The 17877-nt window shown below is 41.4% G+C and overlaps 1 protein-coding gene across 6 annotated transcripts in view; it reads left to right on the top strand.

Annotated features, from left to right (window-relative positions):
• Positions 1–17877, top strand: part of usp16 (ubiquitin specific peptidase 16) — a 46855-nt gene that overhangs the window by 9748 nt on the left and 19230 nt on the right. For 3 of the 6 annotated variants that reach the window (XM_033033256.1, XM_033033252.1, XM_033033253.1), the window contains exons 2-8: positions 1176–1265; positions 6157–6332; positions 11296–11399; positions 12802–12905; positions 14251–14417; positions 15444–15539; positions 16181–16311. In XM_033033256.1, the coding sequence (XP_032889147.1) occupies positions 1205–1265; positions 6157–6332; positions 11296–11399; positions 12802–12905; positions 14251–14417; positions 15444–15539; positions 16181–16311 (839 nt within the window). In that variant the 5' untranslated portion in view covers positions 1176–1204. The remainder of the gene's footprint in view (positions 1–1175; positions 1266–6156; positions 6333–11295; positions 11400–12801; positions 12906–14250; positions 14418–15443; positions 15540–16180; positions 16312–17877) is intronic. The other 3 variants (XM_033033257.1, XM_033033258.1, XM_033033255.1) reach the window with 2 other exon arrangements.

The raw sequence follows: 17877 nt of genomic DNA, 5'->3' as shown, positions 1-17877 counted from the left end.
GAGATGAGAAAAACATTTTTCACACAGAGAGTGGTGAATCTCTGGAATTCTCTGCCACAGAATGTAGTTGAGGCCAGTTCATTGGCTATATTTAAGAGGGAGTTAGATGTGGCCCTTGTGGCTAAAGGGATCAGGCGGTATGGAGCGAAGGCAGGTACAGGATACTGAGTTGGATGATCAGCCATGATCATATTGAATGGCGGTGCAGGCTCGAAGGGCCGAATGGCCTACTCCTGCACCTATTTTCTATGTTTCCTCCCATACAAACTGGAAAAGCTAGTTTCTGAAATTATTGAAGTCAGTGTGGAGTCCTGAAGTTTATAATATCTAGTTGAAAGATGAGTTTGCCCCTTGAACTTCCATTGTGATTCACTGGACAAAAGACAGAAGGCATACTGTGAGTGGGGTGGAAAATTAAAGTGACAGGCAATTAGAATCTCCACTTCAACTTAGAAGTAAGAAAGGGATTGTTCCACAAAACAGTCACCCAATTTTTTTTTTTGGTTTCTCTGATGTAGGGAAGATCTTGTCTTGAGAAGCGATCACACAAAATTGTAAGACGTGCAATTTGAATAATTGCTTCACTGGAAGGCATCTTGAGGTTCTGGACGTTGTGTTATTGCACTGTTAGCATGTTCAGCTATTCTCAGTTTTTTATGATGGAAGCTGCAATTATTCTGTTTGTTATTGATGTTGATGTAATCATTTTTGAGGGGCCTCCTGCACTTGCCCTCAGAGCTATGCCGCACCTGCATTAATCTGGTGTTGGTGTATGAATCTAATGATGTGAATCTTTCATAAATTAGATTTGAGGCAAGGCTTTAGTCAGCACGGGTTCCTCATGAAGCTGGACGTGTTTATAATACTTTGGTTGCCTTTGATAAAACCATTAAAATTGCTTTAGTTAATATTAATTTTTGAAACGCAAATACTTGAAAACAAAGTATGTAAAATAAAAACAACTTGCCTTATCTATTCATATAATGCAGATTCTAATTTCTATGCTGGATGTAAACAAGTGACAGGTCTGGCAAAACTGGAGTTCAGTTATCCTGAACTTGCAGTTGAATCAATAAGTTCTCATTGGCCACAAATAGCTTTCTTCAGCCATGTTTTTCAGTTGCACAGTTTTGCAGATGCTTCACTTTTTAAGTTTTGTTTTTCTCTTTTTTAAGGTAGTCAAATAATTGCATTAGCAACTGAAATGGGAAAGAAGAAGGAAAGACGGCATTCTGCTCAGGATGATGAGGCATCTGACAATCAAGGTAACAAATTGCTTCACTAGTTACACATTATACAGCATAGTCAAAGTAAACTGTTATGTCCTGACAAAAACCTATTCCTTTACGTACTTTGTTTTAGATTAATTATTTTAATTTAAATATGATATATTGAAAAATCCTTTCTAATGAAGGAAGCTGTTGCTCTAACAATTTTAGGTCAATTAAATCAACCGATGAATAAAATTTGATCATTCCATGCCTTCATCTCCTCCCGACTGGACTATTGCAACTCACTTCTCCTTGGCATCAGCTCCACCTACATCAACCGACTCCAACTGGTCCAGAACGCAGCCGCCCGACTCATCACCCACACCAAATCCTGGCATCACATCACTCCAATCCTCAAACAACTTCACTGGCTTCCCATCTCCCACCGGATCACCTACAAAATCCTTATCCTCACCTACAAAGCCCTCCACCATCTGTCCCCCCCCATATCTCACTGACCTCCTCTCCCCCTACCAACCCTCACGGTCCCTCAGATCCACATCAGCCGGTCTCCTCTCCATCCACAAGTCCAACCTCCGCAGTTTTGGGGACAGAGCCTTCTCCAGGGCAGCTCCCAGGCTCTGGAACTCCCTCCCCCAACTGATCCGCAATTCCGTGTCCCTCACCATCTTCCAGTCCCGCCTCAAGACCCATCTCTTCACCTCTGCCTATCCTTAGCCCCACGTCCCCCTCCCTTTTCATCTGTGCATTAATTGCCTCATATTGTGTTTTGAATTGAATTCTGTCTTTACATTGTGTACTAGTCATGTCTCTACTATTTATTTCATTCCCCTTACATGATTTTCCTCTACCTGCTAAATTTTTGTAAGGTGTCCTTGAGACTCTTGAAAGGCGCCCATAAATAAAATGTATTATTATTATTATTATTATTAAGAAAGATAATTTTAGAATAATAAAACTGCTACATTCCAAAGAGTTTTTATTGCACTTATCTGGAATCTGTTAATAAATCACAGAAATAAACTGTGGTCAAGTCCAATAATGCCTCATCACTTCTTCATTTTGCAACAAGGCATGTGAGTTTTTTCCATGTTAATACATATCTACTTATGCAGTTCTATATGCCTACAAGTAAGTTTAAAATCCAGTTAGCCAACTTTCCTTGGATTCCATGGGCTCCAGCCTTTCAGTCAAATTGGTGAGTCAGGCTTCCCCCAAACCATGGACGGAAATCCCGGGGGGGGGGGGGGGGGGGCACGGCCACCCCATGCTTTGAGAGGTGGGGGACAATCCCCCCCCCCCATGTTTTGTAATCCGGATTTCGAAATTTGATGGAAAAATATCTATTATAATCTCCGCTTTCTGCGAGACAGTGGGGGTGTCAATGTTAAGCGCTTGTTAAATGTCTCTATTAACATCGTATTAACACGATGTGTCACCAATTGTATTTTGACCTTCAAGTATTACTGAAGGTATTCACGGAGAATTTCTTAAAGCTGTCTGATGCGGGTACAATTACAATTTGAACTTATTGGATGTATTGGTGGATGGGAAAGATTTAAACGGGTAACGGATTAAATGGGTCAGGTCACTAAGGGCTCCGGTCGAACGGGTTTCCTGGCTGGTTTGCAGGTAAGTCCCTCATTCATGGTCACTCACGTTATTCCGGATTTTTTTCTCACCTCTCTCTCTCTCCCCCTCCAAGGTTGGTTCTTCTGTTTGCCTTTATTTGCTTCAGTTTTATTTGTTTAAGTGTTATTTATCACTAGAGCCAGGATTTTGCCATGTGCATTTTCATGCCTTTTTTTGAAGATTTCACCAAGATAATGCCTTTTTCACGATCGAGTGCCTAAATCCGCCTTTTTTTCCCCAGTTTTGCTAGAAGGTCATGCTATTTTCTCTAGTTGTACCCTAATTACAATGACGTTTTCTATGTTAACACGTTAATATTAATGTTATTATTAACGCGTTATCATAGTATAAGTTACAAGAAAATGTTCACCACCGGGGCAAAACCGGGGGTGCCACCATCGGTCGTTTATTCGTTCGTGCCGCTGCCTGCTGGTTCAGTCTTCTCCAAGATCTATTTAAGAAAGAACTGCAGATGCTGGAAATATTGAAGGTAGACAAAAAATGTTGGAGAAACTCAGCGGGTGAGGCAGCATTTATAGAGAGAAGGAATAGACGACATTTCGGGTTGAGACCCTTCTTTAGACTGATGTGGGGGGGGAAGGAAAAAGAAAGGAAGAGGCTGAGTCTGTAGGACTAGAAGGAGAGCTGGGAAGGGGGAGGAGGGAGAGGAGGGAGAACACAAGGGCTATCTAAAATTGGAGAAGTCAATGTTGATACCGCTGGGGTGTAGACTACCCAAGCAAAATACCGAAGCTTGTCTCCTCACTACATTTACTGCTGGCTCCAGTCCCAAATCTGAGTTTTCGAGTGATCTGTGCAAGGCATTCATTGATGCTGGAATTCCACTGTGGAAATTGAAAAACAAATCTCTCAGAGGTTTTTTAGAGAAATACACAGAGGAACACATTACGGAAAAATTATGTTGACAGCAACTTCAACTTTGTTGTGCAGAAAATCAGAGATGAAGTTGCATGCAACACAATATGGATCTCAATAGACGAGACAACCGATGCTATGGGGAGAAATGTTGCCAATGTGGTCATCGATACTCTGGAGGCAGGTCAACCATCAAAGGAGTATTTGTTGACATTAGAAGTAGTGGAGAAGTCAAACTGCTCAACTATTGCTCAGTTGTTTACATCTTCACTTGTACTTTGGCCAGAAGGTATAAAACACGAAAATGTTCTGTTGTGACTGGTGCAGCTCCGTACATGCAAAAAGCTGCTTGTGCTCTTAAAGTTTTAGACCCCAAAATTGTTGCATTTGACATGCTTAGCTCAAGGACTTCATGGAGTTGCCAAGCACATACGTGGCTTGATTCCAAATGTCGATTGCCTAGTTTCCAATGTCAAGAAAATCTTCCTCAAAGCACCGTCAAATGTGCAGTTGTTCAAGGAAATGGCACCCGAGATTCCGCTACCTCCTCAGCCCGTTTTGACTAGGTGGGGTACATGGCTCTGCTGTACTCTACTAAGCTTTTACTCTTACAAAGTAACTGACGATATTCGTAAAGTTCCTGGTGATGGAGGTAAATACATACAAGGAAAATGTGTGAGAGAGTGATTTTAGCTAACAAAGATCTTGAACAAATACAAAACATAGCTAAAGTTCTCAAAGGTAGCATCAAAAGGTTCTCATAATTTAACACCAGATAATTCTTAAAAAAATGCTAGTATAATTATGTGCAACCAGGCAACTTTGGTCATTTAATGTAGTATACCTTTATATTATCATTTTTAACCATATTTTGGTGGTGGAAATGCATGCTTTTTTATGCCTTTTTTGTCAGTAAATGCCTTTTTGGTGCCTTTTTTTGTAATTTTATTATGCCTTTTTGCCTGCGTATTTCAGAGTTTTTTTTAGTGCCTAAACATCCTGTCTCTATTTATCACAGTGCAGCTTTTGAAAGATCCAAGCGGGTGTCAGATGCTTTTTAAGGGCTGAATCGGCCCATTCGCGGGGCCTTTCATCGCCCGGTGTGGCTTAAAATCAAACTGTTGCATCGAGGCGATCGAGGCGATCGAGGTGATCGAGATACCCGATGTTGAAGACCCCGCCAGCCAATTTTAAGCCGCGCCGGGCAATGAAAGGCCCCGCGAATGAGCCAGATGAAAGGAAGAGGAGCAGCTAGAGGGATGAGGGAGAGCTGAGAAGGGAAGGAGACATTTGGGACTACGTGAAATTAGAGAAGTCAATGTACAAACTACCCAAGTGAAATATGAGGTGCTGCTCCTCCAATTTCCGGTGGTCCTCACTCTGGCTGTGGAGGAGGCCCAGGACAGAAAGGTCGGATTCGGAATGGGAGGGGGAGTTGAAGTGCTGAGGTGATCAGGTTGGTTATTGCGAACTGAGCGGAGGTGTTGGGCAAAGCGATCGCCAAGCCTGTGCTTGGTCTCACCGAGAGGAGCAGCACCTCATATTTCGCTTGGGTAGCTTACACCCCAATGGTTTGAACATTGACCTCTCCAATTTCAGGTAGTCCTTGCTTCAGACTCCTACTAACGGTTTCCCCCTATCCCCCCCCCCCCACCACCCTCTACATAAGACATACTAAAAACCATTTAAGACATACATTTAGACACACTAAAAATAACAAATAAGGCGAAAGGACTAACAGCTGCTGGCGAGGCAGCCACTGTGGTGGCGCCACCCGATGTCACCCACACTCCAAGATAAAGTTTGGAATTTCCACACTACAAATCATTAAATACACGGGGCTATATTCCCTGTCCCATTTTTCATGTAGAAATGGCTCCATAAAATGTAATTCGATATCTGCTCCAACACTGTACTTGAAATACAAAAATTAAAATACTCATTGGATTTCTCACAAGTATCTCGGTCCTCTTCAAATGGTATAAAATGCATCTTTGTGCATTTCATTCCAAAACCATTTCTCCATGTCAGAGCTGCCTCCAGAGAGTCCCGCCGAATCCAAAATCAGGGCAGTATGGGTGGCTCAGCTGCATAAGAGAGAGAAGCAAATGTTGTAAGGTAGTAATGGTCAGAAACTCGACAGTGGACGGAATAGACAGGCACTTGTGCCGTCAAGAATGCAGGATGATGTGTTGAGTCAAGATATCACAAATTGGCAACAGAGCATTCGAAAGGTGGAGGATTGAAGAGCTAGATTTTCAAGTCGTATGCCTTAATTAAATGTTAATATTTCATCAATTCATTTTCAAACTTTCATAACTTTAGAATGAAAATTTGTAATGACGAAAACCAAAAACATCTGTCCAGCAAAACTCATGTGTGCCAAACTAAATGTTGTCTTTCACCCTAATTTCAGTGCCTCAATGTACACATTTTCATAAGGATTTGAACCTTGGCAAAATTAAGAAGCGTTTGGCGCAACCTTGGTGCAATGCTTGTGACGACTGCAAAGACGATGTCAAAACGGAGGGAAAATGTGAGAAAACCGATGAAGCTCCATCTGTCTGGCTGTGCTTAAAATGTGGGCATAAGGTACATGGTTGTCTATGAGAAATAGTGATCTTGGACCACAGAATTCTGAGTTCTGTGTAAAGCACGCCTGGGTGACCAGTTCCCATTGTTAAATTCAAAGTGATTTGCTTGCAGCCTCTAGGCATGATTTAGCTTTAAAAATTGAAACTCAATGTGTACTGCTACTTATAAAAGCTGAAATGCGACCAATGATTGGCAAGCGATTTAACAGACAAAGATGGACTGAAAAGCAGGGTTGTATGTTCTCATTAATAATTTCTTGACCTTTTGCCCAATAACTGGTTAGATTGCAATGTCAAAGTGGCAATTTAGCAAATTTAGCTTCCCCACCATTCAGTGAATGCATGTTGGATCAGATCACTAAATTTGCAGCCATACTTTTCTAGTCCAATGTCAGTCCACTGTTTATTGAGATTGGTGGTTTCTGAAACTACATTTTTTTCTTTACGTAGTATTGGTTCATTTGTTAATTAATTAAATTCCAAGATGAGGCTTTCCATTCAAGGACATTCAAGATGTCTTCTTTCTTGAGCTAAAGCCCTTGTCCCACTTTCACGACCTAATTCACGACCTCTGCCGAGTTTGCCCTTGACTCATACTCACAGCATGGTCGTAGCAGGCCGTGATTCTAGTCATAGGTACTCGTGACATCAAGTAGGCCGCAGCGTTTTTTTCAGCCTGAAAAAAAAATGTCCACCAGTTAAAAAAAAGGTCGGCATGGAAAAAATCAATACTTTTTACTCATAGGTAGGTTGTAAGCAGGTCGTAGTAGGTCGTGATGGTAGTTGTAGCTAGGCGTAGGTCGGTAAATGGCCCGAGAAAAAAAAAAAGCAAAAATGAAATCATTTTATCAAGTGATCATTTTCCACTCGTAGCTAATCGTAGTTGGTCTTAGGTGTGGAAGACTGAGGTCGTAGATATAGTCGTAGGAGGTCGTAGACATAGTCGTAGGAGGTCATTGGAGGTCTTTTACTTCGGCGAGTCAACACGACCATGACATTTTTTTTCAACTCGGCTAGGGTCTTCTAAACTCGTGAATTAGGTCATCCAAGTGGGACAGGCCCTTAACATGGTTTCCCCTCTTCTGTGTAGGAAGGAACTGCTGATGCTGTTTTACACCGAAGATAGACACAAAATGCTGGAGTAACTCAGCGGGACAGGTAGCATCTCTGGATAGAAGGAATGGATGACGTGTCAGGTTGAGACCCTTTTTCAGGCTGTCAGGGGAGAGGGAGATACAAAGATAGGGAAGGGTAAGGTGTGAAAACGAGACATCAAATGAGAGGTAGATCAAGAAAAATGTGGTATAGTTGTTAGCTAGGAGAAGATAGCAACGAAGCATAGAGATAAAAGTTAATCACGGGGCCAGTCAGACTGGTCAGAGAACTAGGAAGAGTGAGGAATGGAGAGAGAGGCAAAGCAATGATTACTTGAAGTTATTGAAGTCAATATTCATACCGCTGGGGTGTAAGCTGCCCAAGCGAAATATGAGGTACTGTTCCTCTAATTTGCGCTGGGCCTCACTCTGACAGTGGAGGAGGCCCAGGCCAGAACGGTCAGTATGGGAATGAGAGGGGGAGTTAAAGTGTTTAACAACCGGGAGATCAGATATGTTTAGGCGGACTGAGCAGAGGTGTTCAGCGAAATGATCGCCGAGCCTGTGCTTGGTCTCGCCGAAATATAGGAGTCTACACCTGGAACAGTGGTTACAGTAGATGAGGTCGGAGGAGGGTCTCGATGTGAGGAATGTCAGTCTGCAGAAAGGTCTCGAACCGAAAAATCACCCATTCCTTCTATCCAGAGATGCTGCCTGTCCTGCTGAGTTACTCCTGCATTTTGTGTCCATCTTTCCCTCTTCTGTTATAGATGGATCCCTTACGCTCATTTCCTCTGTGCCCCGTAGCTCTGCTCTCGCTCCCCCCTCCCCCCAGATGCAACAAAGATACAGTTTCGCTCGTCCTCACCTTTCTTTCCACCAGTCTCCACATCCAACACATCATCCTCTGATATCTCCAGCTCCTCCAACCTGATCCCACCATCCACCACATCTCCACCACTTTCTGCCTTCCACAGAAACCACTTACTCCACAACTCCTTGGTTCACTCATTCCTTTCCACATAAACCACCCCTTTATTCGGCCATCTGCTGCAACCTTCTCCCTTCCCTCCATCCAGGGAGCCTAACAGTTCTTCCAGGTGGGAAAGAGGTTCGCGTGCTCCTCCACCAACCTCATCTGCATCCGATGTTCACAATGTGGCTTCTTGTACATCAGTGAAAAAAGGGTAAACAGCGTTCGTTTCGCCTAACAGTTGTGCCCGGTCCTCCAAGGCCTTCTAGATCTCACAGATGCGAACCATTGTAACTCCCCTTCCCGATCTATTACTGACCTTTCTGTTCTGTGCGTTCTCCATTGCCAGAGTGAGGTCACACTCAAACTGGAAGAATAGCACCTCATCTACCGCTTGGATAGTTTACAACCCATCGATATGAACATTGAAATCTACAACTTTAACCTCTACAAAGCATCCGCTCTCCTTCCCCCCCCCCCCCCCACCCCCATAAACAACCGTCCTCCTGAGCCCAGGCTGCCCTTGCACCTGTCTCTTCTGTCCCCTTCCATCTACATTCCTACACAATTTGCACCGTGTCAATCTTCTAGCTTCACAATTCTCTAATCTTTTTGACTCACACCGTGTGTGTGTGTGTGTGTGTGTGTGTGTGTGTGTGTGTGTGTGTGTGTGTGTGTGTGTGTGTGTGTGTGTTCTCATCTTGGGACTGACCAAATATCTGTCTAATAACCCCGCGCTACACGCCTGTGTTCACCTATGCCCTGTCAAGCTCTATCCTGCCCCTCCACTCTTCTACCTTACTTTCTTCCCACCCCTACAATCATTCTGAAGAAGGGTCCCGACCCGAAACGTCACCTATCCATGTTCTCCAGGAATGCTGCCTGATCCGCTGAGTTATTCCAGCATTTTGTGCCTTTCCTTGGTAAACCATCATCTGCAGTTTTTTGTTTCTACATTCTGACTCCTTGTCCCATTGACTATGGTTGCTGGACAGATGATCCATATTGGTCAGATTTTGCTCTTTCCTAACCCTTTATTGCGTTGCTGTGACCAGTATATCTTTACCTACCTTATTTTGTTCCTGTATCGAACATATCTGCGATCTGCAGAAAAAGATTTTGTATAAAAAATTGTCCCTGGACCCCTAATGGTCTGTTAATATCAGAAAGTGATCCTCTTTGATTGTTATCATCACCTGTCAAGTCAAGTCAAGTTTATTCGTCACATACACGTACGAGATGTGCAGTGAAATGAAAAGTGGCAATGCTCGCGGACTTTGTGCAAAAAACAAATAAACAAACAAACAAACTACTAACAGAATGGAACAGAATCCAATATTGTATGTCCAGGTGCATACAAACCAAAATACGGGAGTTTAAACATGGAACCTGGTTTCGGACAGCACAGCACTGCTCTAGAGGAGGTAGAAACATTCGCAAACCTAGGCAGTGTTGTGGACATCACCGGAGGGGCAGAGGCAGACATAAAAAGTAGAATCAATAAGGCTAGGGTGGTGTTTAACATGCTCAGGAAGTTCTGGAGCTCCAAACTCATCTCAATCACCACCAAAATACACATATTTAATTCAAATGTGAAACAGGTGATGCTGTATGGATCAGAGACATGGAAAACAACAAAACACACTATAAACAGGCTGCAAACATTTATTAACACCTGCCTTAGGAGAATACTTAACATCTGGTGGAGAGACATAAGCAATGTGAACATGTGGAAAAGAACAAGACAGGAGCCCATTGACTTACAAATTTGAAGGAGAAAATTGAGTTGGATTGGGGACCCACCCTCAGGAAACCTGCCACAAACATCACCCGGCAAGCCCTGAAATGGAACCCCCAAGGAAAAAGGAAAAGAGGTTGCCCCAGGAACAGCTGGAGAAGAGGTGTCCAGACAGAAATGTCTGAAAGTGGGCTCAACTGGGGAGATCTGCCAACAACCAAGTGAGGTGGAGGACATTTGTCAATGGCCTATGCTCCCATGAGAAGCAAAGGATTTAAGAAGTTAAGAAGATGGTTTTGGACAGAAATAAGCCATTCAGCCTGTGATACCTGTGCCAACCATGATGCCATATTTAACAAATCCCACCTGCCTGCACATGGTCTCTATCCCTCTATTTCCTGCTTGTCCATGTGCCTCTCTACATATTTCTATCATGTTGCTTCTCAGCTTCTGACACTCCAGATAAAACCCATCCAGGCTTGTCTGCCCGCTCCTTGCTAATGTCCTCTTATTCAGGCACCATCCTGACGAAGGCATAAGAGACTTCAGCTGCTGGAATCTGGAGCACAAAACAAAAACTATTGGAGGAACTCAGAGGGTTGAGTTCTTCCAGCAGTTAGTTTTTTCCTAATATCCTGGTGAACCTCTTCTGCACTTTCCCATGTCTTCATTCACATTAATCGTGTGATGGGGTAAGCAGAACTGCACACAATACTTCACATATGGCCTAACCAAAGGCTTATCAACCTCTTCATGAGATCCAACACCACCAACTCCAGACTTTTGATGGCTATTTCATATAATATAAATATTTCTTCAGCATTGCACAATTAGTTTAGTTCAGATATACAGCGCAGAAACAGGCCCTTCAGCCCACCGTGTCCACACCGACCAGCCATCCCAGCACATTAACACTATCCTACACACACTAGGAATGATTTACACTTATACCAAGCCAATTAACCTACAAACCTGTATGTCTTTGGAGTGTGGGAGGAAACCGAAGATCTCGGAGAAAACCCACGCGGTCACGGGGAGAACATACAAACTCCCATAGTCGGGATCGAACCCTGGTCTCTGGCGCTGCAAGCTCTGTAAGGCAGCAACTCTACCACTTCGCCACCCGTTATTTATGCCATGGCTTTGTATTTTTCAGGGTTGTGGGAGGGATTCGGAAGGACAACATGCTCTTCAACATTATAAAGAGCCACATTCGGATGCACATTCTTTGGCTCTTTGTTTGGACAACTGGAGTGTATGGTAGGTTCAACATCTCGCATCGGATAGTGCTTGCAAAGTGTAGCCCACAAATATATTATTGACCACTATTTTGGATAAATATATTTATATAATGGTATATGGACACACTGATCTGTTCTGTATTCATGCCTACTATATTCTGTTGTGCTGAAGCAAAGCAAGAATTTCATTGTCCTATCTGGGACACATGACAATAAACTCTCCTGAATCTTGGATCTCGATTAAGCAATTACAGGGATACATCAATCGAATACCGGATCAATAAAATACATTGCAAACATTTTTGATATTTTTTAGTTTTTTTTTTAAAGTTAATGAATGCGTGGAACAGTGTGTTGGAGGGAGGATCCACCGATGTATGTTTGAGATTCCGAATTTTCCGTTACAAAATAATTTTCTACCAGCCAGCGTAACTAAAAGCCACAAGGCATTTACAGTATTTACAGCACAAATTTTACAGTATCACCGGATAATCTCGAAGAGGGCTGTAATTAAGCAGTAGATGGTGCAGAAAATTCTCAAGTGTTTTGCCTGGGTTGGAGTGCTTGAGTTATAAGCATAACTTCCTTATAAGCATAAGGTCCTTTTTCTTTGGAGTAAAGATGAGTGCCAGAGGAGGTAGTTCAGGCAGGTGCTATAACAGCATTTATAAGATACTTGGAAAGGTACATGGATAGTAAAGGTTTGGAAGGATATGGACCAAACGCAGGCAAATGGGACGAGCTTAGATGGGGCATCTTGGCCAGCACGCACATGTTGGGCCGATCGGCCTGTTTCGATGCCATAAGGCTCCAAGTCTCGAAAAGGTATATCAAATTAAGGTACATAGATAGCTGCCTAGTGTTTGGTTTTCAGGGTAGGGGTATCTAAAAGGGCTTGGGTTTAATGTGAGAGGGAGAAAGTTTAAAGGGGATATGAGGGGTATTATTTTCACATAAAGAATGGTTGGTGTATAGAATGCGCTGCCACAGGAAATGGTGGCGGCAGGTACAGTTAGAGCAATTAAGAAGGATGGATACCTGACCAAGGCATAGAGGAATTGGAATAATGCAGGTAGGAGGGATTTGTATAGATAGGCATGATGGTTGGCACAGGCGAGGTAGGCTGAAGGGCCTTTTTCTACACCGCAGAAAATGGCCGTAGAGGGATTTTGGAAAAAAAAATAATGTGATAACTTTGTCTCTTGATTAAATAAATGTGGGGAAGGGGAAGTTGGATAATTGGTGTAAGCTACTGAGAAAGGGTGACGACAGCTGTTTAAAAATGTACTACGAGAAAGTACAATTAAATGAAGTTGTAAATATAAAAAGTGAGAAGGATTAGAAAGAATGGTTAAATGTGCGGTTAAATGTTCGCATTGTCTTGCGCTTGATTTAATTAATTCTTAGTTACTTTAATGCAGGTGCTACTTGTGTGATAATGATGCTTATTATGAAGACAAAGATCACTTAGGACAACTTGTAAAATTAGTCCAAAAAAAGATTGCTGATAAATCGTCTAAAGAAGGTGAGTTATCCAGAAGTAGGTATGTTACAATACTTACCTTCAGCGGCGCTGCAATTCTGCCACTAGCCGTGTGCGCGATTTTGGGGGGGGCGGTTAAAACGCGGTTTTCTCTGACCTGGTCCTGGATTATATTTTGTTGGAGTTCAATCGTTTGCTAAAGAATCGTTCCGACGGCCGTTCTGTGCGTTTAAAAAAAAAATTTAAACAATTAATCGCTGGAGAGATTTTAAAATCAGCTTCTGAAGCCGTCAATGCCGACAACGGGGACGGATTTTACGTAGGGGACAGGTAAAAGAAAGTTTATTTATATGTATAAAAGTGTTTCTTAAGATGCATCTAATTCACATTTTAAGTTGCGAAACGGTGATTTTTTTCCCGTACGAACCGGCAGTGTTTTGCTGCAGATATGGGGGACTAAATCACCACAACCGCAACGTTCCAAATGGTCGCATTCCAGAAAAACCCTGATTTAAATTGCCATTAATTTACAGGTACTAAACATTAAACTCCTTCCATTTGGCCTATAAACCCATGACAATGAGATTTAAAAATTATGTTATATTGTGAATTATTGTGTGAATGTTATTTGGACACTTAGGCAATTTAAAAATGTTAATCTATTCTTAAGAAATGGGTAGATGTTTAGATCTAGTAATTGAATTTTGTAATTAGCTACAATTAGGTAACTAACTAATTATATGCTTTAATTTCAAGTCATCTAAGTAAGATTGTTTCATATTTGTTTCAGAATGCTTCAATCTATAATAACTGAAAATTTCTTTCAGTTCTCTTAATTTTTAAGAAAGTTATGGGCTTTTGACTGTTCTCGATCACAGCTGTGTTAAGTCAATGAAAAAGCAATAGGGAACAAGATGCTAATTTCCGAGTATGAAAATGGCCATAACTTTTTTAATACTGAAGATATGAAAGTGAATTAGGTGTCAAATTAAACTTTTTTTTATGCTTTATCTGATGGGATAAATTACAGACTTGATTTTTTAAATCTCAAAATTTTGTGACATTGCTAATTGAAATACATCATTATTTCATAATTATGCAATTAGTAATGCTATACCCAATGTAACACGCTGTATTTTGGGCAAGCTGAAAGTTGCACTCTCCAGGATTAAAACTGAATTCGAGAATCTTCCCACTGAATTAAGGACTGCAAGAAGACAATTGATTACTTATCTGGGAAAGCAATTAAATGCATGTGTTGCTTCAGTCTGTGTTGGTGCAATGTTGCTGAATTGACTTTTGTCATTGGATTGAGAGAAGTTGTTGATGAGAAAGGTTAATGTGATTAGCACAAATATATTGAGTTTAAATTGCTCCATATTTCTAGTTACAGCTGTACTTCCACCATCACATGAAAAAGATCAGGATAAGGGAAAGGAAGACAATGCAACAGAAATTGAGAGAGAGAAGATTTCTCGACAGAGCAACCAACAACCGTCAGTAAAAGGACTCAGCAATCTTGGGAATACATGTTTTTTCAATGCAGTCCTACAGGTGATTAACATGAAATACTGACCATGGTTTCTGTTGGTTACCTAGTCCATATTTTGTTGGTTGGGAAAACTCAGAAGCTAACTAACTCAATGAATTAAGCAGCTCATACCTGAATGCAGTAAGACTTGGATAACATTTGGACATGGGTTAATAAGTGGCAAGTAAGAAACAATCACTCCACAAAAGTGCCATCTATCTTTGATATTCGATGGCATTGTCATTGGTGACTCTCCCACCATCAATATCCTGGATTGGCCACATATGACTGCAGAAGCAGATCAGAAGACACAAATGACTCGTTGCCTGGCATTCGTATGCCTTTTCACCATCGACAAGGCACAAATCCGGAACCTAGTGCAATGCTCTCCACTTGCTTGGGTGTGCAGAGTCGCAGCTTGATGCCATCCATGACAAGGCAAACTACTTAATTTGCACTCACTCCACCAGCTTAAAATGTGCATTCCTTTCCTCACTGGTACACTGGCTGCAGTGTATAGCATCCACAACATGTATTGTGCTTGCATGGCTTACTCAGTTCCCAAACACTTGACCTTTATAACCAAGAAGGACAAGGTAGCATGCAGATGGGACACCATTCCTCCAAATTTTCATTCATTAGGAAATATATTGCGGCTAAATCCTGGAACTCCATGTCGAACAGCAGTGGTAGTACCTTCACCAGAACAGGCTAATTGGCACTTTCTCGGGGGAAATTCAGAATGGGCTTGCTGGTGATTCCCAGATCCCAAAATAAATGAAACATTGTAACTAGCTAAATCATTAAACAGGATATAATTACCACTAGAATCTCTAGCAACTCGTTTAACCTGATTTGATAAAGTGATAGGAAGACTTGACACTGTTCTCAAGCCTTTATGACATTTACTCGAAAGCCAGAGTATATTTTCATTTTCCTTTTTGCTGCAGCTTGTACTTTAATAATACTGTCGCATTGTTTGTAAGGAATACTTTGTAGTAACTTTTAACGTTGAAACTGACAAACTTGTTTTTCTTAAAAAATCCTAGATCTTGTCACAGACATATGTGCTAAAAGAGACGATTCAGGGAATAAAAACGAATGGAAATACTGTGACAATTATGACTCCTGATTCTTCAAACTTGGTGGGTATTGCTTGGAATGCTTCCATTAATTTGCAAATATCCCATTATAGATATGCCATTTGTTTTAAACAAAATAGAGATTGTCTATCTTTGGATTTTACGTGAATATTCCCAGTCCTAGTTTTTGTGAATCTTCGACGAGTCAAGTGTTGAATTTGTCATATGAAACAGATCAATTATCTTATTACTCGCCTGCAGTTTTGCAGGCTTATTAGAGCAACAACGACAATGAATATACAATAAATTGTAAATGATTCAAAAGTAAACTAGGCCATAACAGCACAAAACAGCCATAGTAGTGAAGTCTGTAGTGGTTTGGTGCTGAGGTAGTGGTTCAAGAACCTGGTTGAAGGGTCAGGTTCCTATGAAATCTTTTCCCCCGCACTTTAAACCCCTGGTTCTCGATTTCCCCTACTCTGGACAAGAGACTCTGTGTTTACCTGATTTATTCCTCTCCTGATTTTGTGCAACTTTATAAGATCACCCCTCATCTTCCTGCGCTCCAAGGAATAGAGTCCTAGCCTACTCAACTCACCCTATAGCTCAATTCCTTGAGTCCTGGCAACATCTTCGTAAATTATTGAGGATGTAATTTTAGCTTTGTTTTTAAAAGTGTGTGTGTTTTGATTTTAAATTATCAGCGACATCTCGAAATTCATGCTGATCAACTCGGCCCACTCTCGTCAGCAATGCATCAATTTCTTCTTGAAATTCAAGATACCAAAAAGAGTGTTGTCACTCCAAAAGATCTCTTCACTCAAGTCTGTAAAAAGTAAGTATTTGCTATTGTTACTATAGGGAGGTTTCACGGCAGTCGGGTCACGACACATGACCCGTACTGTTGCTACGCTACTCCAAATGGAGTACACGCGATGAACTGCAGGTAGGCACTTACCATTGTTTCCAGCGTAGCGGGCCCGTTAAAACCCGCTGAAATTGTCAATTTTTGCGCTGTAAATAATTATGGAAATCGGGATAAGCGTGTGAGACATTTAGCCTACTTCAGAATTCCAAAAGTGATGAGAAATGACGGTAGATAGAAGCGAGAGCTGAAGGGACAACAACAGCCCGAGTGCTTAGCGAACATTAATAATAATAATAATAATAAATTTTATTTAATGGGGGCCTTTCAGACATCTCAAGGACACCTTACATAGTAATCGGAATAACATATAATCGGAATATAACAAGTAATAAAGACATCACAGAGACACAAATTAAAAACAGAATTCAATCCAAAAACAGAAAATCAAAAACACAGTGTGAAGAGAGAGCAGCGGCAGCTAAAGCGCGCCAGCGTCCACTCTCCCTTCACGGCAGCCATCTTGGACACAGACCTACAGGACTACAAATTAGACAAAAAAATCATCCCCCCACAATGGATACCACTGTGGGGGAAGGCACAATGTCCAGTCCCTACCCCATGTTCGCCCCAAAGTCAGGCCTATTGAGTGAGGCCGTTTGCTCACTGCATTTAATCAACTAAGGCATTATTTGTGTTTTTTCTTGATTCCTATGGCATCTAAAGAGTTTCAGAAGTGATAAATCTGGCTGTAAATTTTTTAAATTGCCCATGGTTCTCAAGTGGGTTTTTACATACAAAATGAAAACGCATCTGAAGAAAAATTTACAGCCAGATTTATCACTTCTGAGACTTTTTAGATACCAAAGGAATCAAGAAAAAACACAAATAATGTCTTACTGTTGATGAAATGCAGTGAGCAAATGCGATAATTCCCAATATTTTCAATTCCGATATGTTCGCCAAGCACTTTAGCTGCTGTTCTCCCTTCAGCTCTTGCTTATCTTTACCTTCATTTCGCTTCACTTTTGGATTTCTAAAGTTGGGTACATGTCTCTCACACTTACCCCGACTTCCACAATTTTTTTCAGCACAGAAATTCAACATTTTGGCGGTTTTTAACAGGTAGGAAAGTACGCGTTTCTTGCATTAATGACATATACCGGAAGTTACGGATGTCCTCCAGATGGATTGAGCGGCTCCGTGCGTCAAGCCCTATGACCCAGTGACCTTACGTGCAACCCCCCTATTTTGAAGGGTTGAAGCCTGTTTGTTATAAATCATTCTGTTGTATATGAGCTCTCAAAACATAATTATGAATAATAGTTTTAGTAATATTTAAATTAATTCATCGATCTTCATTGATTTAAAAGGGCATCAAAACTTGCAATAAATTTTGTTATTCACAGGTGAACAAAATTGCTTAGATTGCCCATGAAGGTTACACTTCCTCACAATCATAGTGTTCAATTAATATTTTGTCTATCACTTTTATAACAAAATGATACAAATGAGAACAGTAAACCCTCATTATAG

Source organism: Amblyraja radiata, chromosome 14, assembly GCF_010909765.2.
Source record: "Amblyraja radiata isolate CabotCenter1 chromosome 14, sAmbRad1.1.pri, whole genome shotgun sequence".
Taxonomy (NCBI): Eukaryota; Metazoa; Chordata; class Chondrichthyes; order Rajiformes; family Rajidae; genus Amblyraja; species Amblyraja radiata.
Note: the sequence above shows the minus strand (reverse complement) of the source record. Positions and strands in the feature narration are given on the sequence as shown.